This window comes from Sceloporus undulatus, chromosome 3 (assembly GCF_019175285.1).
Source record: "Sceloporus undulatus isolate JIND9_A2432 ecotype Alabama chromosome 3, SceUnd_v1.1, whole genome shotgun sequence".
NCBI lineage: Eukaryota > Metazoa > Chordata > Lepidosauria > Squamata > Phrynosomatidae > Sceloporus > Sceloporus undulatus.
The window spans coordinates 150,266,055-150,292,586 of record NC_056524.1 but is presented as its reverse complement, the minus strand read 5'-3'; the positions used below and the strand labels follow the sequence as shown (position 1 = coordinate 150,292,586).

Below are 26,532 nucleotides of genomic sequence, written 5' to 3'. Positions count from 1 at the left end.
AAGATGCCAAAAGAAGTATTGCGTATTTGCTTTAGCAGAATTTCTCCCTCCTTATCCTCCTCTGCTAACAGCACCCTCCCCACCACCAGAATGTGTCAAACTTTTACATTTCTAGTTCCCATCCTCTGTACTTTCCATATTTGAATCATTATGCAAAGAAGGAACTATACGCTCTTCTTTCAAGAGGACTAGCACCCTTAGTCTCCAAGACAGAAAAGAGAAAATAAAAATGTTTGACAAAGCAACTTGCTAGTGTTCACAGTAGATTAAAATATGGCTTAGGCCTGTTACAGACTGCCAAAATAATGCTGCTTCGGGTCTCTTTGGAGGTATGCTATTTAAATGACGCATGGGTCCTAAGAGTCCGGAGGTCGCGCCAAAGCCGCACTCCATTCCTAAGCACATACCTCCAAAGAGACCCGAAGCAGCTTTATTTTGGCTGTCTGTAACAGGCCATAGAGAAGCTGTCCTTTCAGGACAGTAAAATGCAGAGCCAGTGTGGTGTAATGGTTTGAGCGTTGGACTAGAACTCTGGAGACCAGAGTTCGAATCCTGATTTGGCCATGTAAACCCACTGGGTGACCTTAGGCAAGTCATATGCTCTCAACCTCAGAGCACAAAGATACAGGAGCTTAATACTCTTCAGCTTTGGCTGCCATTGGTCCCAACGCAGGGTGATCACTTTTCAAACCCCACCATGTAACACCATGGTTTAGATAAACATTTCCTTGCACTAAATGCGCATATCTATCTTACACCTGGAAAAAAAAATAACCAGCTCATTAAAAGAAGCAATGCATATATATTCTCTTACCTCTTTTGTGTCTTGGGTTTTTTTTTAATACTGTTTTTGTATTTACCGTTCGGATCTATTTTATATTGTGACGGCTTTTAGCTTTTAACAATAAACTTCTCTATATTCTCTTACCTAGCAAGCTGGCATGAATATAGTCTCAAAGCTAGAGGGACTGATTAATAAGACCTCCACTGTTCAAAGTATGTGGGTGTGTCCAGCTTTCCTCCTCTGCAGTCATATTATGAATATAAACATAATTAAACAATAGGAAAAATAGCAGAATAAATTATGCTACCCCAGGATGGGAAAACCATAGAATCTTAAAATTGGCATGGACCCTCCAGGTTAAGGTTAATCTAATCTCTCTTTAAAAGCCCCCAACAAGGAGACACTATCACTCTCTAAGACACTCCCCTGAAGATTCATTTAATCTGCACCACAGAATCATAGAATTGGAAGAGACTACAAGGGTCATCCAGTCCAACTCCCTGCCACCGATTTACAAAAACATCAGAATATAGTTTTATTTTGCAAATAATTGGGTTACATTGGTCCAGGATTTGGCTGTTCTTTTCAGTGCACAATTCACACAACCCTGTACATATGTAAGTAATGGCTTCTGTCAAGGATGTAACTTAGTAAACATCACTGTTCAGGCAGCAGCTGAAAATTTGAACATATATGCTTACTTTTTAAATTCTCTTAACTGTGTGGCTAAGAGATTTCTAGTTTGTTTGTTTTTTACATCCAGTTGCTCTCTCTTTTTATCAGAAACTGGAGATAGATATTAGCAGGAAATATGCCTGGCTTCAAAATACAATCCATGAAGGGATCTTTATTTTAGTACTGTGGGGATGTATCTTACTGATGTAGAAAAATTGTTCCTGTTGGGAAGCCTTTACATGCTTGTACCTTCATAGGAGCAAAATGCACAGGCAGGCAACCATTGACCAAACCTATGGTATGCTGCCCATGGATCTGGCCTGTTCCAATGGTACTTAGCTAGGCTGGCGCAGCTATGGCCGGGTGTTGAGACACTTGCTTGCCAACATGGAGTCGCTGCCACCATTTTGTGAAGGCCCCTGCCGTGGCCTCTAAGGGCAGAAACGTGATGTACGGCTTCAGGAGATGAGGGTTCAAACCCCTGCTTGGCTATGGAAACCCACAGGGTAATGTTATGCAAGTCACATTCTTTCAGCCTCAGAGGAAGGCAAAGGCAAACCCCTCTGAACAAATTTTGCCAAGAAACATCATCAAAGGTTCACTTTGAGGTTGCCATAAGCCAGCAACAATTTGAAGGCACACTTCATAGTGGAAAATTTGTAGCTCTCGATAAGTAATGCCTAATGCTCTTCACTCTTTTCCAAATGATCAGTATCATCAGGACACAATCAGAATTAAAATGAAGTAAATTCACTCATTTGATTTCCTTTCAGAAGGGATTTATTCCAGCAAAAGCTGGGTACACAAATGAAAAGCCGGAAGTCCTGTATCACAATTGTTTTATTTATCAGTATCAAATTACAAAGTAAAGTAATGAATGACATTTTCAGAATGTCTCCTTTGAATACTGTAGTAGAAATAAAATCTCTCATTTATTTGAAGTACCTTATTGTCTTAAAACTGTGCGCTGAAATAAAAGACTTCTTTTGGCATATCTTGATGAGATAGCCTGCATGAGTATTTCTGTACTTCATTTTCACACATGTATATATTTATATATATATATACACACACACATATATAATACTATGAGATACAACCTTAAGCTCCCAACTAGTGAGAGTCTTTTAATGGGATTTATTTATATCAAAAGTATCTTGATCCTGTGTGGAGGAAATGAGACCTAAGTCTTACTCCAATAAGTGTTTAGGAACATGGGTCCCATTATCACATAGGAGCACAAAGCTGCTTTGTACAAGCTAGCACTCTTCAGATACATTTGACTACAACTCCCACCTTCCAAATCAGCATGGCAATGAAGTTATGGAATAAGGATGATGGAAGTTATTGTCTAATATACATGGGCACAAAGAGCAAATTATTATTTTTTCCTTGTGTGCACCAGTGCGATACTATTAATTAAGTCTAAAGCTAGTAGAACATGTCAATGATTTTTCACTTGGCTGAGGTGAATAGCATGAGCCAGGGCTGTATACTCTACAGGAATATACTAGAAGTGTCAACTGTTGCCAAACAGCCGTGGGTGTTCTCATATAGTGCTGTTGCTAGAAAATGTACTAAAGATAATGAATTTCAAGTTGAACAGAGCTTGGCCTCTTATTTAAGGCATGCAAGACACTGTTGGTTGGAAACAGATACAGGGAATCAAAACAGAGATGTGTGAAACATACAAGCGAATAGAAGTACAGAAGCATCAATGCAGGACAACCAGGGAAGGAGGGAAAGGCAGGCAGTGTCTCCTCTTGATCCGCTGGGTTGACCAGTATCAGTGAAAGTCAGGCTTCTCTGGAAAGGTGCAGCCGGAACGCTTTATAATCACACTGGCAGCATAGTGTCCAGCACGGATACACTCTGTCAGCGGTCGGTCATACACAAGCTGGGAGAGGAAACCTGAAGGACAGGAGTAAAATAAAGCATTAGGTTAAAAATATCTGTGAATGTGCCCAATCAGTTCTCTTTATGAGGAGGGAGAATAGCAACGCAACTTTACTGTATTATTTATTACATTTATACTTTGACCTATCCCATGGATTTACTGTAGTTTACAGAAGGTCTTCCAATTCAGTGGGAGGTGCAGGAGGTGCGGATTGCACCGGGTGACACCCAGAAGCAGGTGACACCTGGTTGGGCCCTCTTCCATCTTCAGGGCAGGAGCTCTGTCCAGGGCTTCCTCTCCAGGGAGAAAGCCCAGGACAGAGGAGAAGGGCTAGCATGTTGCTGCCTCCTGCCCAGCTGCCTTCCAAGTCCAGTGTGTACTCAAGAAAGCTGAGGAAGGGGAGGAGGCTGCCCCTTTGGCCCTACCTTCATAAGCATCACCTCCTGAAAGCCCCAGCCTCCGCACCAGGTGAAGCCCTGGCTGGGAACGCCACTGTTCCGAACTGCACACATTTCAGCCCTCAAGGAGCTCACAATCCCCTATTAACTAGATGATCTGGGTCACAGAGACTGCTTTTAACAGTACTTTACAGACAAACTCTATTTAACAGTGTGTGTGTGTGTGAGAGAGAGGGGGGGGAAGGAGAGCTAGTTCAAGGAATGCTTGGCAGTTCAGCTGACCATATGTTCCAATAAGAATTCTTTAGAATTACACAAACACTATTCCTGGTCTCTTCTTGGATTCAAGCACATCTTCTTTAATGCAAATCTGCAAAATATAGCAAGTTATGTTGCTCTAATTAAAACTGGAAGCCATTTTCAAACTAAAGTTTTCAATTCTCTTTGAAGGACAAGTAAAAAATGTAGATTGCCCATTTAGCTGTAACAGTAAACTATAATTTGTGCCAAACAGAAAAACAGTATATGAATGGGAGCAGGCTGAGAGAATACATAAGTGAGAGTTTGGTTACTATTACATCTTGTCTCTACCAGGAAGGTAGACATAAAATCACATTTCAGGTCTTGTAACACATCCTCTTCCAGAGCACTAACCTCTTTAAATTGTTTTTAATGTTATTAGAAGTTTAATTCCATTCTAATGTTGATCTTTTGTATATTTGAATGACATTGTATTTATTTTAATCTGTATGTCATTTTGAGTTCTGGTTTTGAGGAAAGGATAGTGTATAAAATAAACATAACAACTGCCAGCAACATTGTCGTTAAAAAATAAAATGCTCTGGAGCCTTCTCAAATGGACATATTTTAGAATAGACTCACAAGCCCAAAATAACCTAGTCATTTGCTTATTAAACATTAAACATGTGTTTTAGCTTGCATATTTTAAAAGAAATCTGACCTCCAAATCACAAACTGGTCTGACTTCAGAGAAAACCAGGGTGGCCAACTATGGTGCCATAGATGTACATATATTGATTTCTGCTCCCATAATCCCTCACTACTGACAGTGCTGATTAGGGATGATGGGAGTTGCAAGACACCATATTTGGTTTTTAACCTTAACAAGAGGAGTTTTTTTTCCTAGATAGGTTTATAGGAGGAAAGAGGTAAAACACAAACTCAACTGCATTTTCAGGAATTCTTCTTATAACCCTAAGAATGTGCTCAGCAATTGCCACCCCCGCAACAGAACTGCTCTCTAAAATTAGGGTTGACAGATTCTGGCCTATTCATAGGAACCTTGTTCTCTAACAGCAGTGGTTTTCTAAATGTTTAGGCAGTAATCCCCCCCCCCCCATTCAATATAACAGACCATGCCAACTGGGGCCTACAGAAGGTGAATGCCAAAATATCAGGATAACTAAAGGTTTCCTACTCTACTGTAAGGGATAATAATCCCAATACAGTATGGGTGAAGATTTAGGCCTAGCATTTTCATGGCTCTTTCCTTAAATACTATCCTCTCAAAAAGACAAGTTATATTAATGCCTATGCCATCTAATGTCTATTAAGATACCAATGTTGCTGCAGTAGAAGTCTCCAGCCTACGTTTCCCTAGTACGATAACATCCAAAATCCACAAAACAGTGATGCCTATATTAGACCAACCAAAATACATGTTACATGCTTTCCAAGCTCCACTGGCTTCTCTTTTTGTCTTGCTAATAGACATTTTAAAAAAGCAATTTGCTGGAGTACCCACATGGCCAGGAGGAGGAGATGCCTGCCTGAATGAATGTCCTGAACGGAGAATAGCCATATCATGATAAAATTCAGGTTTGGGATTAGGTTTGCCTTAATTTCCCCCTCCCCTCTCCTGTATGATTTTTAATATTTTTGCCAGATGAAGAAACCAAGCTTTGAAAGCTGGCAACATGTATTTTGTGCATTTTGGTTGCCCCAATAAGTGTATCACTGTTTTGTGAATTTTGGATGCCCCTGTATTTTGCTACATCGCTAACGTGGCTACCTCTGGATAGGTTTTCCCAGGAGTACAGTGGTCCCTTTGTATATGTGGGGTGATCTGTTCTGAACCCCCCTGCGCATGCGAAAAAAATGCAAAATCCCATTGATTCTAATGGTGGCGCGTTCCTGCATGGCACAACCACACAAACTTTTGTCCCCCTGGACTTGCCATCCTCATGAGCTCAAATCTGCAGATGGCAAGCCTGCGGATGGCGCAGGCGGACTGTACCAATATTCTTTCCAACCTATGACACAGAAATCCTCTCATTAAGTCTTGTGGAATAATATTATAGTCCTCTTTGAGGACTATAATAGAGAGACCCATCTTCAAACGCTGACTGGGGCTTCTGAGAGTGATCCAAAATATCTGGAGAATCAAAGGCTGAGAACCACCAACACAATATTTGCATTTACTGACTTCAATAGCACTTTTCAGTCAACAACTTGTCCTTACTAGATCTCAAAATTCCATCTTTTAATTCTTATGTATATATGAAAAAAAAAAGATATCAATACATCATTTGGAAAGATAACAACACCCTGAAGACATCTATTATCTGATTTTGGAACCTATGCTACGCTAAGCTTACCACAATACACTAAGAAAGGTCAAAGCCTGTTTCGCAGTTCAGCATACATTTATTTCCCCTTCACACATTTTAACTATAATGTAGTTTAGATTATGAATTTGGAATTGTGATAATTGATACAGGCCAGCTGACAAGCATTAACTTTGGAAAATTTGAATTATAATTCTAGATCAATAGATCTTGGGTATAACAAATACCACCATTAGCGATGAGAGTGATTTGTTTAATCCAAACCAATCAATCAATCAATCAAATTAATTTTTTAAAAAGTTGCTCTCATCCTTGATTTGTTCAGATTCTCTAGTTATTCAGCAGTGTTAGAACCCTATGTTTGAGGGTGTTTTCATCTATCCTAAATTCATATAATTCGGGATTCAAATCTGGAATGCACAATTTGAGAACCAGTATGGTGTAGCAGTTTGAGTGTTGGACTGGGATTCTGGAGACCAAGATTTGAATCCCAGCTCAACCATGTAAATCCACTGGGGGAGTCACACTCTCTCAGCCTCCCAGGATGCCAATGGCAACACCCCTCTGAAGAAACTTGCCAAGAAAACCTTAGGGTCACCATAAGTCAGAGATAACTTGAAGGCACAAAGCAACAACAAAACAAATCAAATCCAAAATTCATGTTGGATGGCCTCTATTATAAATTAAATCCTGCAGAAATTTTAGAAGTATTTGGTTTTGCATTTCCTCTGTATCCTCACTTCCACCAAGAATCAGCAATCCACCCATCCTCCTGCAGTGTCCCATCCACCCTAAAAAGTGTTCTGAAGGGCTGGGCATCCCTTGAAGCAGTTTTTTAGGGTTCATGGAAAGCTGCGGTCGGAAAGGGGAACAAAAGTCCCATACCTCTACTATACATCATTGTATACCACTTGGTCATGCTCAATGCTTCTATTAATTTAGTGTTATGCATTTACAGCCTTGAAAAGAAGAGCATGAGAAATAGGGCTGTGTTCTCTTTTTGATTGTTCTGTGTTGCTCTTTTATTGATTGCTGTGTATTCTTCTACTGGACCAGTACTTTTACTCTATTTTAATCTGTAAGTCATTCAAAAAACTCTTGGTAAACTGGGGGAAAAATGAAGAAAAAAATTGATTTAATGTCATTGGTAGATTTTAAACAGGCTGGCCTGTCTGTCTTCTGTATGGGCAGGAACAGACTGGTGAAGTATTAGTAAAGATTATCAGTACAGTACAAATACTGAATACTTTTGCTGTCACTGAAAAACATTGAGACCACATACAGAAAAGTATAATTCTCAGGACAAAAATAAATGAAAAACATGGTAGTGGGGACTCCCCACCAAAGTCTCAACTTTGTACAATCCTGTGCTAGGTTTGCTGGGCAGCTCCTTGCATTGGCAAAAAACTCTACCTGCCAAGCGTGGCTACACTTTCAAAAATAAAACAGCATGTTTGGCAAAAGTCGTATTTTTTTTCCCTGAGAACCACAGTGAAAACAGTCTGTTATCCATTAAATTAACACACATTCTTACAGGACAAATCCCTGGATACAAAAACAGCGTCGGGCATTAAAACTTAACTGTCTGCAAGGCATGAAATTTGCTTGTAAGATTGTAGATGGATAAAACCTGAGAGCTAGTAATCTGTGTATGAAAAGGCAGGGAAAACCAGTTATTTCTGACTCTGTGTCTAGAACAGACGCACATCGTATACAGACTCAGACACCCCTAACTGAGTTTGGCACAGAGCTGAGCCAAAAAAAGGTTTATACAGAAAGATGAAAAATGAGCCTTTTCATTTTGTCCCAGTGGTCAGGAACATATACAAAAGATTGCAAGGGCTGGGAAAGAATTTGAAGAGTGGGGAAAACTGTTACTGTTCACCATATCTAGAAATAATAATAATAATAATTATAATATTTCTATTTCCCACCTCTCTCAATGGATCAAAGGGGTGAAGAAAGACCCTTGAAGGAGAGGGTGGGTGGGCCGACTCCTCCTCTCAGGGGAGCTTTGCTGGTCCTGACGCATCCTTCCAGGGATGCCTCAGGTCTGGCAAACCTCCTCAGAGAAGAAAAGGGGTCACGGGCTGACTCCTCCTCCTCCCTGCCAGGCTTTGCTTTCCCTTTTTTCCTTCCCTTTTTTCCTTCCAAAGAGCCCTTTGGGGGAAAAGGAAGATCCGGGAAGAGGAGGATCTGAGGAAAACCAAGCTGAAAAGGAGAGAACTGGGCCGAGCGTCCAGGCCTCCCCTTTGGGGCTTGGAACCTTGGCCCTCTCCCAGCCTCGCCAGACTCTGTCCCCGTGCAGCCAAGCCAGGGCAGAAGCCGCTGCAGAGGAGGTAGGGAAGGAGGGAGGAGGTGACGGACATTTGTCCCCAATGGCAGCGCGGGTGCATGCGTGCCATCATCGGGGACTAAATGACCCTCAGGATTATCCAACATTTTCAGGTCTCCGACTACCAGTCAGTCCCGTTTACGTCGGATAACTGAGTCTCTACTGTATTACAACTCTTCTCCACCTGTCTAGGACATGTAGTTACCTTTTTAAAGGAATACATTCAGGCAAATTCTAATTTGTCCCCTTATAGATTGACTTAGCTTTCCACAGCCGTGACAGATGACAATGAAAAACTGCAGTTCAGCTCATCCACCCTGGCACCAGGCTTCCCCTTCACCAAGTAAAATCAATACCATGTTTCAGCAAATACATTTACAGCTTTATTAGGATGTCTTGCTTGTTCCATAACAGCTACTTGAAGCTGCAGTAGCAAATCGACTCAGTTCAGTTAAACTGAGAGAGCTGGGTAAAGAGGTCCATCGATAAGGATGTTATAAAATACTCTGCAGGAGACCAGAAAGCTGGAACAAACAGCCTGAGATGTGTCAATATTTTTACTCAATAGCAATATTTTTCCTCTCCAAAAATGAAAAACACACACAATGAGATCACTGCTTATGAAAAAGACCACATAGTAAATACCTCTTTTCTAGTCAAATTCCATCCCATTGTGGGGTTTTGATTTTTTCCTTTCCTTTTCTCTTATACATTCCGCACAAATGCTTGTTATTATTTACATAGTATCACTAAAAGGACCAGTGGAACTTAGAATATAAAGTACAATACATGTTCAGTAGTGGATGTGAAAGACAGTGAAGAAAGCTGACAGTGGGGGTAAAAAGCAACTATGAAAGAAGTAGATAAGATCGTGAAGGGTAAAGATATAAAATTGAGTACTGAAGTCAGGATTGTCCATGCCATTGTATTGCCAATTTCTTTGTATGGCTGTGAAAGCTGGACAATAAAGAAAGCTGATAGGAAGAAAATCAGTCAATCTGAAATGTGCAGCTAGAGAAGAGTTCTGTGAATACCGTGGATTGTCAAAAGACAAATAAATGGGTCCTAGATCAAATCAAGCGGGTCTCTCATTAGAAGTCAAAAGAAGTAAATTGATACTATCATACTTTGAAAGCATGAGAAAAAAAATGACTTACTGGAAAACGACAATAATGCTAGGGAAAGTTGAAGGCAGTAGAAGAGGAAGACTACATTATAGATGGAAATGAAGAAGTTTATGTAAAGACTAAAGTGTGATGTCTTGTAAACAATGAGAGATGGAAAATGCTGACATAAGAGTTCATGGTGAAGATAAATGGCCTAAGGTGTGGTGTGATAGTGGAAAGCTAGAAAGAAGAAAGTTGCAGTGACTAGTTGTTTTAAGTTTAGACTAAAGGGATGGAGAGAGGGTAGTATTTCTACAGGAAGGGGCAACATGACTTGGGGATAAGACTGAGTAAAAGAGGGAGGGAAAAACAAAAGCAAATAATAATATGCTCAGAAAGTTGATGTTTCCATTTCTCATCAATATTCTTTAAAAGCAGGGAGCCGGTGCTTAAGAGCAAGTGAAAGACTGAGGCTCATAGTGGATCAGTGCAGACCTCAGTTGTTTCCACTATGCATCAGACCTGCCTTTCACACTAACTTGAGCTGAACCATCTGTATGAACAATGTATGGGATTCAGTATGGTGTCTCATGCACCACAGAAGCATGAAGACACCCCTGGGCAAAAACACAACTTTATATGCAAAACTAGAAAAAAGAACTGGTTCCCAATATAAATTACAGTCCACATTCACAGAATTAAGGACAAGAATATTAAAGTCACTTAAAAAAGCAAAGGACAGCTAAGAAGAAATAAAAGTGTTTAGGCAGAATATTAATTTTTTTTATCTCCATTTACAGTAGCTACATATCCCAATAAGGATAATATCATTTCCCTTGGCATTTTAAGTTCTTTTTGGATCTGTGATTAAGTTATCTTCAAATAGATAAAGAAGATTATTTCTTAGCTACCCACATTTTCCATTTTCCATATAAGGAATGTGGAAAAATAACCTTAGATAAGGACAAACAGAATAGGCTTCTGATTTCCAAGGAGCAATCTTCTTTATTAGAGATATAGCTGAGAAGTGTAAGCCACTTGAACAACTTTTTTCTGACTGTTTCTAACTATGACAGGCTAGAAAGAAGAGAGAAGTTACTCTCCATGCGTTGCCTCTTGTACTTAGCCCACAACAGATTTATCTAGCCAGTCTGATGTAAAAAGATTGATCTATTCAGTATCTTTCTGCATCACTCAAAACCAAAGCTCTCACAGCTGTTCACAAATTAAAACTTAAAGGCAAACCATGCAATATAAAACCATAATGAGTAAATGTACTTATCTTAAAATGTTTAAAATAACAAAATAAGCCCAAATAAAAACCAACAACGGGCTTAAATTAAATACACTTGAATCAAAAATTAAACTACAAAAATGCCTGGGGGAAATTAAACAAACTTTCATGTGACAATAAAAGTCATGAGAGGTCATTCCACAACTAGAGTGCCGTCTCTGCAAAGGTCATCACCTACACAGCCTTAACTCACTCATTTGCTAAAGCCATCTGGAAGCAACTTCTGAAGATGATCTTAAGGCCTAGGCAGGTATATGTACATCAAGACAATCCTTCAGGTGGTTTAGCCCCCAAATCATTTAGGGCTTTGATGGTTAATATGAGAAATTATAACATGGCCCAGAAAGAGATTGGAGGGCAGGGCAGATAACAAAACCCTAGTGTGATATGGGTAGCATATTGGCTAGGGCTTGTTAAACAATCTTGTAGACCATTTTTGGGCCAACTGAAAATTTTAGACTCTTTTGAAAAGCCAGCTTGTGTTTAATGCATTGTAGCAATCCAAAAGAGAGGTTACCAAAGTGTGATTCACTGCAGCTATTTTTGTCCAATATGACTGGATTTGGTATATTAGCCTAACCAGATGAAAGGTGCTCTCTGGCACTGAGGCTGCTGTGCCTCTGTTATCAATGCTGGATCAATGATACATATAAAATTGATAATTTTGGTAAAGTCCAGCTCTTTCTATAGCATGCTGAATGCCACTCAGGTGGGGAAAGCAAAGCTACCTCTCAACCATGCACTATCTCCATCTTTCCTGCACTGGATTTTATTTTATTGACCCTCAACCCCACACCCATTCCTATGTTCAGTTCTGATTCTGAACACTCACTGAGGAGTCATCTGGTTATTGATGACACTTCCATCCAATCTCTGAAGCAACTTCCCCAGAGATTTCAGGTAGATCAGGAGTGGACAATATCTGTAAGCAGGAGTGCACATCTTCACATGTAATCCACTCAGTCTACTGAATTTGGTGACATGTATTGGCCAAAACATCCCTCCCTCTTTGATGCTGAACTGTGCTTCTTAAAACACAGTTTGTCTTAGAACACAAAAAATGCTTATTCCCTGTATGCTTTCTTTTAAAGTGAAAGCAATTGTTATGAAGCATTATGTTATCATTACTGCATTACAGATTTTCAGTGATTTAGGTATAAATTCAGTATCTGTGGCAGAAGGGGGAGGAATGCAGGCTACAGATGCCATATGGCCCATTCCATGATGTTAAACAGCAAAGAAAATAAAACACAGCCCTAAAGAATCCCATAGCATCACCACCAAGAGATAGAGCAGCAATCCTCCAATAACAATTCTAAAACTGTTCAGATAGGAACACAAGCATCCTAGTAATGCAGCTCCATTTAAGAACACATGATCAGTGGAAGCAGAAGCTTCAGATTCAAGAGAACAGCATGGCTGCACTCCTCCTTTTCCCTGTAAGCATTTTGAGAGGCCTGGAACAGTATTAAAATGCTTTTTGAACAGGAGAACTCCATCTAGAGAGTGTGAGTACACCACAATCTTTTATTGTCCCCCCCCCTTTTTAAAAGGTGTCTGTAACATTATAAATGGATTATTAAGGGAGCCCTGGTGGCATAGTAGTTAAATGCCGATACTGCAGCCACTCACTCACAGCCACAAGGTTGTGAGTTTGATTCCAGCCAAGGGCTCCAGGGTCTACTCAGCCTGGCATCTTTCTGAGGTTGCTAAAGTGAGTACCCAGCTTGTTGGGGGGCAATTAGCTTACACACTGTAAAACGGTTATAGATTGTTTAGTGCGGTATGATTTTGAAGCGGTATATAAATGTAGCTGCTATTGCTATTATAAAGGAAAGCATCTTTCTAAACCATGATAACTAGACAGAAAACAGTGCTGAACAGCCAACATGTTTATGAAAGTAGTAAGGATTTTCAAAGTGGCACAGACAGATCCATGGAAGATGTATAATTTAGCAGTGCTTTGTTTCTTTAGCACAAACTAAAACATTTGCAGCTATATAGTAGATGGACAATGCAGCTCCTCTGGGCATTTTCTCCATGCAGTATGGTAAGGAGAAGCATTTCATCTATCTGGCAAAATGGAGAGTGGGTGCCCAGTAGCAGGTTACCAAAACCAGGACAAATGAAGGAAATGAGAAAAGGGAAGGTTTAACTGGTTTAGACAACAAGAGTCAAAAGCATATGCTTAACTGCAGTGTGCAGCCTTCTACTGGACTTTGCTGAAGTTTCTGTCTGCTGAGATTCAGAACAAAAAACCCACACAATTTTAATTAAGTTAATCTGAGGGACAACAGCAGTTTAGGCAAGGGGGAGACATAACTTTGCCATGCTGTAAATTTCTGTAAACAAAACAAAATAAGCATGAACAAAAGTGGAGGTAGCTAAGAGAATTCACCTGCAGTTCAGTCACTTGCCATGAAAACACTAGAAGGAAACAGATTCCTGTCACAGATGGACAACCTCTACAACCTCTCTAGCAGTGCTCAGTCATTAGGTTTCACAGCCCCACAGCACAACAAAACCCATACAAGACAGTTGATGACAAAACTGGAGATGGCTGAGCTTCTGTCCACATGTTAAATCAGAAAATTCCTGAACCAATCTAAGGAATCGGGAAAATAACTTCACAAGTAAGGAGACTAGTGGCACCTTTACAACTAACCCATTTATTTCAGCATTAGCTTAGCATATGCTTAGCCCACTTCTTCAGATGCAAAACTTGTGATGAAATAAACTGGTTAGTCTTACATGTGCCATGGGCTCTCTTTGGATATATTTTATATTGTGACGGCTTTTAGCTTTTAACAATAAATTTCTACCTACTCATGGGCTCTCTTCCTTCTCTTTATGCTGAAAAATACTAATTGGTTATAGTTCAGAAAAATAACCTTTTCCAGAAATGTTTTCCCACCTCCTTATATACTAATGAAGACAGCTGTTGTTGAATTAACATATTAATTAAAAGCATAGTCCCAATGCACGTAGGCAGAAGATACAGACACAGAGACCCCATGCTCTACAGAGAGGGAGAGGGAGGAAAAGAGAGAGCACGAGCGCTATATTTTGTTATCTGTTATATATCATTTCTCCATATCTACTACATTACTGACAGCAAAGACTGATTTAGGACTAGTGCAGCCTCCCTGGATTGGGGAGAAAGGAGTAGAGTTGGGTGTCATCCACATATTGGTGACACCGCACCCCAAAACCCCAGACAAACTCTCCCAGTGGTTTCATGTATACAGCATGGGGGACAAAACAGACCCCTCAGGAACCTCAGAAGTCAATGGCTAGGAGATTAAACAGGAGTCTACCAGCACTACTTTCTGCGTTTGCCCCTCAAGGAAGGAATGGACCCACTGCAAAACAGTATCTCCAAATTCCATCCCAATGAGGCAGCTCAGAAGGTATCGAAAGCCACTGAGAGGTCCAGGAGAAATAATAGGACTATGCTCCCCTGTGTAGTTCCCTGCATAGGTTGTCCACCGAACCAACCAAGGCTGTCTGCCTTCCATAGCCAGGCCTGAAAACACAATTAAAATGATCTAGATAATCAATTTCATCCAGGAGCCCCTGGATTTGGGAGGCCACAATTCACTCCAATAACGTACCCAAAAATGGTAGGTTGAATACTGGCCCATAATTATCCATTATAGAGGGATTTAGGGATGGCTTTTTCAACAAAGGCCTCACTATCGCCTCCTTTAGGCAGGCTGGAGTGTTATCTTGTTGTAGGGAAGTACTAACTACCCCCTTCACCCACTCAGCCAGTCCCTTTCTGGCCTCTTTAATAAGCTGGGAAGGACAAATGTCTAAAAACACATATGGTAGTTCTCACTTATCCAAGGGCCCTGTCCACAACCTCAGACTGCACAAAAGTATCCATTAACAGAGGACAAATACTGTAGGTCCAAAGATTATATCCATTGGCACTGTATCAACTACAGCAGTGGTTCTCAACTTTCCTAATGCCATGACCCTTTAATATAGTTCCTCATGTTGTGGTGACCCCCAACCATAAAATTCCGGGTCCTAAGACCATCAGAAATATGTGTTTTCCAATGGTCTCAGGCGACCCCTGTGAAAGGGTTGTTTGACCCCCAAAGGAGTCGTGACCCACAGGTTGAGAACCGCTGAACTACAGCATCCAAGTCAGAACAAATCTGAGGACTTTCTCTGAAAAGTGTTGTGCAAATTCTTCACAGCAGGCTGTTGGGGAGGCTGCATTTTCTACTTGAGGACCAATGTGTAATAGACCACTTGGAACAGCTCTGCCAGATGGCTTCCTGCAGATGCAATGGCAGCAGCAAAAATAATTTCTCTGCTGCCTATACTGCCATGGAGTAAGCTTTCAAACAGGCTCTAGCTTATGTTTGGTCAGACTCGCTTTGAGTCTCCTGTCAACACTGCTATAGTTTCCATCTGATTTCATGACCATCAACTCCCTGGAAAACCAGGGGGCTGTTTGGCTCTTCTCTGCAATATTATATCCACTGCCCTGGATATAATGGAATGAGGCCATTTCTTCATTCCAGAGGCCAGTCAGAGCTTTAACAGAATTGCCTTCAGAGGTGACAGGAAAATCCTCAAGAGCCATCAGGAATCTGTCTGAATCCATCAGCCTTCTGGGGCCGACCATTCTAATCGGTCCCCCACCCCTGTATAGGTTTTGAGTCCCAGTGAATCTAAATGTGACAAGATAAACTATCCATGACAATGGAATTGTGGAGAGTTCCTCCACACCAAGATCATCATTGTTCAACCCAGCACGGAAAATAAGATAATTCAAATTTTACACTCCACTATTTACATAATCCTTAATATTCACTACAACCTGTTAGAAGAGCAACACACTAATATTTTAAAGTCCCAAGAGAGTATGAGTACATTAAGTAACACATTTGATGCAGCTTGCTTGTGCAACATGTGACAGATATAATTAATTGTGTGAAACAGTGTGGATATCGCATAATGGCATATTATCTTATAAAGGCACAAAACACTTTTTTCCTGAGAAAATTAACAGGCCATTAAAACAGTATTTTAGGATGCAAATTAAAGCTTGGGGAAAAAAGCTTTAATTTGCATCCTAAAATACTGGGAAATAATACTTCTCCTCATTATTTTTCAATAATGTACAAAAGGGGGGGGGGATTTCTGAACAAAGTCTTAAAGCAAATAGTACTTACCTCCCACAAATGCATCTCCAGCTCCATTGGTGTCAACAATCTCACTCTGATCACTAATTAAGACAGGGAAAGCTCTTACTTCATTTTCTACAAGAGAAAAGAAAACATATCCTAAGACATTGTAAAGAATCAACAATCACTTGGTTACTCAGAACAACTCAAAACCAAGTGTTGATTGAAGCTTCCAGAATCTATGGATGCAATAAAAAAGGACTGAATTAATCTGATGTGAAAAAGAAGGAAAGAACATGGCTTTTGTACTCTTCTAGAAGAAAAATATTACTTTTTTGTTGGTAAAAAACTAGCTAAATGTCTTTAGTGTTACAACTTGATGGAAACATCTCCAAGTCTCATTTCCTTTGTTTTTGCAGTTCTGCTGGTATTCTACGGTTTATTTCAAGTTATTTTACAATATAGTTCAATGTGTCATTTCCCATGTAACTTATAATGTGGGGGCGCAATATCTTTAGAGTGCTAGGGTCATAGATTAAATACAGTATATGCTTATAATTAATCAGTAGAGGTTTTCCTGGGGGGTAATGTCATAAAGATGTGATAAAAACATAATTACCACCTTGTTAATGTGTAAATTACCAGAATAAAAGAAGCCTACGCATGCTCTGCTTCACAGTTCATGTGCATCAAAGAAAAACAGAGAGGCTGGATTGTACTTTGGTAGATAGGAATGGTAAAATGATAGAACAGGCACCCCCATCACCCACTGCCAGACCATAAGGCCTTTCTTTACATAGGGTGTGAGCTTTAAAGTTTATGCAGCCTGAAATAGCAATACAGGGAGTTGTCAAAATGTTAAGAAGCATGTTAAGAAGCAAGATGGAAAGTAGTTCATAAAAGGTACAAACGCATCAGTTTTCCTAATCTGCATTCTTTGTGCATTTTATCAAAGAGAAATTTTTATTTAGGCTGTTACTGATTTACATCTTAGTCACTGTATCACATGTATCTTAACAGATATACTGTTCAATTAAATTTGCATATAACTGCAGATGAAAAATCCCAATGCTACCTACATACAATTTGTTTTTAAGTGATGCATGTTTTTCAAACCCAATATTCCAAACTCTGGTCAAGGGGAAACAAAGAAATTTTTAAGAATGTAATGGAGACAACTGGGTTGCAATTCTATACACATTCATCTGAAGATAAACTGCACTGAACAGAATGGGACTCACTTCTGGTTAAGTATGTATACACTTGTGTTGTTAGTCCCAGATAAATACAACAAAGAGGCAAGGTTTCAAAGTCCTTATGTAGAAAAAGCATGGCAGTTTCATAAAAACACTGAAAGAAATTTATATGAGAATATATTTCTGTTCATGCATTGTATAATTTAAAGGGGTTATGGGGCTCCATTGCTGGATCCCAATATCCCATGGCAGACCACAGCAAACTGACTCCAACACAAAAAGAAATCCTGATCACAAATGGTTTCAGCAAAGGTCTATACCCAATGACACTGGCAGTGGTAGGCTAGAGAGGTGCACAACACTGGAGTGTGCAGGGGGATAGCAGTGCCTGTTCCTTCAATACATGGATTTCCCTTCACAGATGAATCATGTAAGGAAGAATTAGTTTTCCACAACATTTATTTTTACAAAGAATATCTAAAAATGCAGAATTAATTGAACAAAATGACAGGTACCCTTCCACTCAATTTTTCAAGACAAAAGGCACACACAGGAGATGTACCTTTAGAATTTGCAGGTCTTCTCCCTGAGACTAATGCCGATTACACCTGCACATATTTTTTACATGCAAGATGAACTATGATTTCACAATTAAAATTAAACAAGAAAGGTCATTCTGTAACAATTGTTGTTCCTTCAATTTAACATCATGAGTGGAAATATGGTGGAGTGGGTGGTGGTTAAAAACATGCCAAGAAGAAAATTTCTATGTGCATAATACAGTACATATATGCAAATGTGAAAAATACCCCCCCATCCAGAACATGCACAGCAAACTTATAACCCCCATTTTCCAAAGCAATCTTCCATATTGCCTCCCAACCACAATACATATTAGGAGACTTCAAAAACAACAACTGTTGCAATATAGTTATCTAGAAAGTGGATTATCTCAATCAATATAAATTTGTCTTCAGGACCAAATAGCTTTGGTTGTCTTGACAGTCAGTCTGTTGCAACTGAATAGGAACAATGTTTTACTCTTGGATATGCTAGACTTCTCCGAAGCTTTTGATAATATCAGTCATAATGTTCTCCTGGGCCACCTATCTGTGAGGCACTGTTTTGCAGTGGCTTCAGTCCTTCTTGAAAAGGCAGGTTCAGAAAGTGTTGCTGGGGGATTTGACACTCTGGCTGATGGCCTGTATGGTATTCTGGGGGGCCTGTTTGTTTCCTATCCTATTTAATATTTACATGAAACCATGGAGAGAGGCTGTCTAAAGATATGTCATTCAGTGCCACCAATATGCTGAAGACACTCAACTTTACTACTTCTTTCAGACTAAATTCTAGGAACACTCTATACATGTGGCTATATTTGAAGGGGGTTTAGAAACTGGAGGTGATCCAAAATGTGGTTACTGCACTGTTGCTGGGGGCTAGTTACATGGAATATTAACTCCTCTGCTGTTTAATAATCCACTTCTGGTTCTGATTCCCAATGGTAGTCATGACCTATAAAGCCCCATACAACTTGAGTTCAAGGATTCTGAAAGATTGTATGCATATGACTGCTTGGGCACTGAGATCTGCAAGGGAGATCATTTTCTTGCTTTTACTTTCAGAGATACATTCAGTGAGGACACTAAGAGAAGATCTTCTTAGTAGCAGCCCCTCTAGATTATGTAACTCTCTTCAAAGGTTAAGTTAACTTCCCTATTGTCCTTCCATTGAAGGCAATTAGTTTTCTTCAGGTAGTCCTTCAGCAACCGGCTGCCTGTTACAGCCATCAGGAGTTTTAAACAATATGTATAATTAACTCAATTTTTCCTGGAATAATGTCTTAATTATTTTGGAAGCTGTCTTGCATAATAACTCTGGGAGAAAGTGGGATATAAATCAAATCAAAGAAAGAAAATAGAAGTGTGAGAATACTAAAATATAAGCATGCATACTAAGTCCACTAAAGCTAGGCAGAAAACATCTTTCTGACTATTACTCTTGAAGAAGTTTAGCCAGCTCTGGTTGTATGAAATTATTTCTTTTTCTGTGCTTATATTCAGGCTATGTAGCTCCTTAGTCCACTACTGACTGAAGTGTTGATTTTGACGAATAAGTATTCATGCCATATTTTATCAGCAATACTTGATTATATTATTAAGAAAACCTCAACCGTGTGCATGTGATGGAAAAACAACCCACAAGTATCATATCGGAGCATTCACTCTCAAGCATTCACACTATGCCTTAAGTTACAAGATGCAAAGACACAAGATGCTTGTGAAATGGAAGAACAGACAATGTGGTGTATAATCTTAAATTCTTAACTTGTAAAATTTTACTCCTGTTCTATTTAATTGTATGTGCATCATATGATTTGCTTTGTTACATCATTTGCTTTAAAATCCTAAAATAAAAATAAAAATGTATGTACAAAATTCTGAACTGTGTTCTTCTTTTGGGAAACCTCACAGTATAAGACCTTAATATGCATGCCTTTCCAGGAGTAAGCCCCTCTCTGCTCTTCAGCAGCAAGCTACTCAGAAATGTCATTTTCTCAGCTTCTGGATGATGACAAGCTGGTAGGCAGAAATGTGAAGTGCCATAATTGGAATACAGATTTTCATACTTTATGTTTAAACATTCATTCATTGTCACCTAGGAAATTTCTAAATTATGAGTTTGAAGGCTTTCTAATGCTAGTGCTTTGAAACACAGATTTGTTTTAAATATGCCAAATTCATTTCATGGGAAAGGATAGGTGTTCCAGTGTATAACGAATAGCTGGCCCTATCTGCTCCATATAACAGTGAGAACATTCCTCCTCCATAATCATGCATGTCTCAAACTGTGGGCAATACCTCATGCATCTGATGAAGTATGCTGAGGTGTTGGAAACTCATACTCTCCAACTGTTCTGATGTGCCGGACAGTCCTAATTAATCCTCTGTCATCCCACTTTTTCAGTTACTTTAAAAATGTCCCACTTTCTGTCTCTTTCTCACTCCTTCTGTCTTTCTCCTCACCTTACTTCTATTGCTGCAAACTGAATTCAAAGTGCAAAAGTAGTTTGCACTCAGTTAATTCATCAGGAGGGAGAGGAGAGGGCAGAGTCTTCTTTTCTCAGTAGACTCAGGCATAAGAATAGCAGCTTCATATACAGCACTAAGGAGTCTCTAAGTGGTTTACAACTGTAAGCTAATATCCCCCAACAAGCTGGGTTCTCATTTTAGAGACTCTGAAGGATGCTAGGCTGAGTTGACTCTGAGCCCCTGGCTGGGATTGAACACACAACCTTGTGGTTTGTGAATGAGTGGCTGCAGAACTGGCAATTACCACTGCGCCACCAGGGCTCCTGAGCAAAAAGTAAACTGTAAAAGTAAACCGCTGCAGCCTCTCTTAGCTTGTGGGTTCTTCATTAATAACTTCTTGTCATCTTGACCATGCTCTGATATTGCTTGCACGTGTCCCAGTTTTTATCTGTAAAATTATCACATGTATGGAAAGCTTATGGCATAATAAACTGATTAGTCCTTAAAGTGGCCTAAGACTTTGTGATTTTAGTTACAGTTATGTGATAAACATGACTGTGCCACTCATCCCTAAGTTTAACAACCCTTCAGCTCTGTTGTCTACCAGTAAAATAGGTTGCTTTTTTTCAGAATGTGCTTGGAGGTCCAGGATTTCAATATTCAAACAAAAACTATATCCCACAAAGGAATTGCTAAGGACCTACTGTACATCATAGTTGCTTATTCATGCCCTTTAGAAAGTATCACCGTATCTAGATGACAGATACTAATTACACCATGGAAAGTCATATTTGGTTCCTGAAAACACATCACAAACTCATCTCTCAGTATTTCCATCTACTACTAAGTGCCCCTGCTGCTTGAGGCACAATCTGGATAGAAGAGGATACCCACTTAGCAAAAATGATCTGTAATTTGTGTAAGATTGTTTCCTTCTTCCCTGAAATCAGTACTCTACCAATTTTCTTCGTCTGGTTTAGAATATGTGCTAACAAAAAGTGATTAGGTAAAGTTTGAAATTACTTATATCAGGAGATGTGACGAATGGTGGTTTATTATAATATCCATGTAAAAACATATACCAAATCAACGCTGAAAGCAAAGCTGTAACTTTCATTTTTAACATCACATCTTCGTTCTCATTTTTTTTTTTGTACCCGGAAGGGCTAAACCCCACTCTATCCATGGATTTTCAGATTTCAAGTAAAAGCTTAGAGATTTTATAGTTAGCCTCCACATCTACAGTTAGCCTCCACATTTGCTGGTTTGACTTTTGCAGATTTTGCAGATTATTTACTGTTTCCTGCACTGCTGTCCTATCCAATTTTTAACAGGGACTGCAAGGCTTGTGAGATTGTAAGTCTGTGAATGTGCAGCATGTCTTCTAAGTCCCTATTTAAAATGATGTAAGACAACAGTGGAGATGGTGACAAGCCCAACTATCTGCCTGCTTCTGTGTTGTGAAGGAACCTCAGTGCCTTGAAGGCACTTGAATCTTTGGACCATACTTTTTGTGTGTATGTTAAATATGGTTGGGGGGGGGGTAGAGTTATTCACGGTTTTTCTACTTTTATGGGGTTTTTGTGTCCCTCACCCCAGTGAGAGTGGAGGTAGTTAATTACAAGATTATAATCTTCTTTTGGTTCCATCAATTCCTCCTTCAGGATTGTAAATTCTGCTGCCTTTAAATAACATCTCCATAGATTTCCAGGTTTATGTGTCTGGGTGTGTTTGTCTGCATCTCTAAAAACAAAAGGGTGGTTGCTAAATAATTCTTCTTAAATCTTGTGTAACCTTTATATATATATTTGAAGCAATGATTATGATGCTAGAACAATGAGATCTGAATCAGCTCTCATCTACATGCATCAAAATGTGGAGTAAAATCACACCGATCTCAGTGGAATTATTTGTGAAACATAGAATTAAACACTTGTGCAGGATCTGTGCTCCAAATGAAACAAATTTATTCATCCTAAATTAGTTGTTGATTGTTCCTTTGATAATTATGTACACAAATCTATGATTCTTTTAGGATCACCTAATTAGTATCCACATGATTTCATTTAATTGCTGCTTTAACTGGAATATATAGGATTTACCTCCTTTCATGATAATTACATGTGCATTTTAGTATAAATTATGGAACAGTTTATTTAGTTTATAGATTATTTCCCACATATGGAACACAACTCATTAAAATGCCAGTTATTATAATCACAGTTGTGACAAGCATTTTCTAGCAAGAGCTCCTGAATCATATGTTTGCATAGCAAACCTTTAAAAATATGCCCATCGGATAGAGACTCATAAACGTAACATGGCTAAGTAACATATACACACCACCCTACTGTCTGTCATTTACCTAGAGCTATTTAAAAAAAACCCAAAACAGCCTACTCAATATAAACATAATAACCAACCAGGCCAGAGGGTTAAATTAAAAATATCTATCCTCTGCACTCCTAAAATGGTGTCAAGTTTAAGTCACAGCCTTTCATTTTTAATTACTCTTCATTTAAGTATTTCTATTACAAAACTATTACCTAATCCCAGTTTAATTTTCAGTTTTGCATTTTGATCTCCGATCATATATTCTGGGGTTTTTGTTTTTGTTTTAAACTTCCAAATAAAATTTAGCAAGCATATTAAGGAAACAGTAAATTAGGAATGTTCTGGCTAAAAGACAAACATTAAATAGTTTGTCAAATCTGTGGATGCTTTTTCTGCTTGGGGCTGCAAATTATTATGAATGGAAACCATAACACTGAAAATAGCAATTGATTTAGTGTAGAGGTAAGAGTGTAAATTATTGAGCACTCATGTGGGGAGAATCAGCTAAAATCAATAGAGTTGTATCCATTTGTTTATATCTGCCATGTATTTGGCTTAATCGTTTGTGTTCCTCAAATTATCAAACTGGCCAGTATTGAGAAAGTTACAAACAGTTACAGCATTCTTCACAGTCACAGGCAGAAAATCTGGGTAATTCATAATATGTTAATCATTTCAATTAACAAACTACTCCAATAAAAGGTATACCAACTTGCAATTTATGAACTCCAGGACATGCTACCTTTCAGCATAGGAGAAGGACACCAACTAACATCTTGGATGCATTCAAGATTTTCCAGCACCACAGTCTATAAGCCTGAATCATTTGGGGTTAACTCTGAAGGCAATTTTCTATGGTTCCCAGTATTTTTTGTGGTGGTCTCTGAAAGCTGGCCTGTTCAAAACATTCAGAAGCCCAAGAAAGGAAATCCAAATTGAACCTTCCCCCCTGGAATGAATTGCACAACGCTACAATTCAGCACCTAAAATTTTGCTGTCTTATGATTTTGCTACTCTCTCTCACTGGTCCTCCCTCTTGTAGAGGGCTTGCCCCATGTAGCCTGGGAGGCTTTCTAGTTCTGATTCTGGATTCTGTCTTGCTTACTGCAATCAAGTCTACCAGACAGTAATTTTTTTTTACGGCTGAGACTAGTTGAAATTCTCACCACCTGCCTTTAAACTTAATCCAGCAGCATAAGCTTTTATTTGTGCATTGGCAGCTCCACTTGAATGTGTATTTTCTAAAACAACTAATGACATGACTCTCAACTTCAACAGAGAGTCTTCTCAATGTATACTATCTGAAGAGAGAGAATGTCCTTTCTGATATGGAGATGAGGCAACACAGTGCTAGTCTTATAATGTGCCACATTTATATGGGCACCTGCTTCCCCCCATGGCTGTTTACCATCTTTTGGCTCACCTTGTTATGTCAACATCTCTTTTATCCCTGTTTGTTGCCATTTTATTTCTGCTGACTGTCAAGGCAGTTTCTGGACAAGCTTGGCATATATCAGTACATTCCACATGCAACGCTTCCTTTTTTTAAGTGAGCATTTTGGATCTTTCTGCCAAGATGGAAGCTCTGAATACTTTTCATACAAAGAAAACACTAGCAAAGCCAGATCAAGTGGCATTATATTCCATGTTAACAGCCTTGGTTATAGAAGTGAGACTGACAGAATTAACTTCTTGAGAGAACAGCAATGACTCAATGAATTTTCCATTTACCATCTAAAGCATGATTCTATTAATACTCCGCTCCTATTTGCTATTCATCCATGTGCCTTTTATATACAAATCAAACAAATTTGTGCTTTCTGGTTTTCCAGGGAATTCTTGGTGACGGAACAAGTAAGAAGAAAACTAGAACCATGGCAAAAACCTCAGGAATAAATGCAATGGAAGAATAGCTAGAACCTATCTAAAGGGTCTACTCCATGGTCATTTGGGCAGCAAAAGGCTATTCATTTCTGCCACCTTTATGTCTGCAAAGAGCTGGCTAGCAGAAGTGTTTTGAGTGGTCAGAATCTTTTATGGCCCACAAAAGGAGAATCTAGACCAGTTAACAGCCTGTTGTGAACAACTTGCCCAGCATTTTTTATGTAAGGTTGCTCCGACTTGGATGCTATATCTAATACAGACCCTGGTGTAACTTTGGCTTCTGCTGCTCCAGTTAAAATTGGTACTTTCCCATTTGTACAGCCTGTGGATGTGGAAAGGATTCTTGGGAGATGGGAGTTTCCATATGTGTTTTAGACCCCTACCCTTCCTGGTCCATGGGGAAAAAAACACCAAAAAAATCCTCCCTCGATCCTACCACATGGGACAACTACAGGTTGAGTCTCCCTTATATGAAATACTTTGGACCAGAATATAGCAGTAGCAGCAGCTTAATTTATATACCGCTTCCTACTGAACTAAGCAGCCTCTAAGTGGTTTACAACTGTAAGCTAATTGCCCCCAACAATCTGGGTACTCATTTTACCAACCTCGGAAGGATGCAAGCCGGAGTCGAGTTTGAGCCCTTTTGCTGGTATTGAACTCTCAACCTTATGGTTTTGAGTGAGTGGCTTTAGTATAGGCATTTAACCACTGCACCACCAGAGTTTTGAAATGTTGGGGGGGGGGGTGTGGCGGCATAATATTTGCATATACATGTGATATTTTTGGAAATGGGGCCCAAGTCTAAACATTACATTCATTTATGTTTCATATCCATCTTATACATATACTCTAAAGGTAATTTTATATATAATATTGTTTAATAAGTTTGTGCATGAAACAAAATTTGTGTACACTGACACTGAAAACAAAGGTGTCACTACGAACAAATACTCCAATGTAGATGTTGGAGTATTTTGGAATTCTGGATAAGGGATACTTAACCTGTATTGGCTAGTTTCCACTATTCCACTTCTGGGCAAAGGCCTGGCCCTCACAGCCCAATGGTTGGTTGGTTTGATGGATTTCTAGATTCATGTCAATTTGGTATCAACCCTGGCTATGGGTTAGACACTTAGTGGACCACCTATGCAAGCAACTAGACAGGAATAGTGTGTCCCTGTTTAGTTTCTAGGCTGTCCTGTTGGGATGGGATCTGGAGGCATTCTTACAGTAGTTCCATTTGTTCATGAAGGGGTTAACCCAGAAATCCATGCTGGGAGATTATTGTTGGCTATGTGTCTGTAGGTCCCTTCCTGGAGAGACCTTCCATGGTTTCTTTCTGGAAAATAAGACTTATTTTTGTTTCAGAAGGCCTTTGAAAATGAATTCCAGATGGGAAAGGTGATGCATTAGTTGTACTTGTTGTTGCTGCTGCTATTTTTAGTGAATATATTTTAAATTGCTTTTAATTCTATCTATAGTGTAATTCTTTTATGTCTTAATGACGTGGAATTTTATCTGTACTTGTTTTCATTTTTTTTAACGCACTCTGAGTTCAAGGGCCAGGAAAAGGGCAATAAATAAATAAATAAATGAATAGTGACTGATCTGCAAGCATTCTGATTTTGGTCTTATAACACCTAATACATTTTAATATAAACTTTTTATGCAGTGGAATTTCCTCCTCAGTTTATGAAAAACTTTTTTATCTTTTTGGGGAGGGTGATAGAGAAAATGTTGGCTAGATTGAGAAAAAGAAATAGGAAGTTTATGAATGCTGCTAGAAGAAGTGAGAGTAAAAGAAGAAAGAGGAGAAGACAGAAAGAGAGAGCAGGGGAAGGAAGGAGTAGACCAAGTATACC

At 39.2% G+C, this 26,532-nt stretch overlaps 1 protein-coding gene across 1 annotated transcript in view; it reads right to left on the bottom strand.

Annotated features, from left to right (window-relative positions):
* Positions 1 to 2,281: 2,281 nt before the first annotated feature.
* Positions 2,282 to 26,532, bottom strand: part of ADK (adenosine kinase) — a 115,184-nt gene continuing 90,933 nt past the window's right edge. The window contains exons 7-8 of the mRNA XM_042458443.1: positions 16,270 to 16,356; positions 2,282 to 3,370 (exon numbers count right to left, since the gene is read on the bottom strand). Coding sequence (XP_042314377.1) covers positions 3,246 to 3,370; positions 16,270 to 16,356 — 212 coding nt within the window. The 3' untranslated portion in view covers positions 2,282 to 3,245. The remainder of the gene's footprint in view (positions 3,371 to 16,269; positions 16,357 to 26,532) is intronic.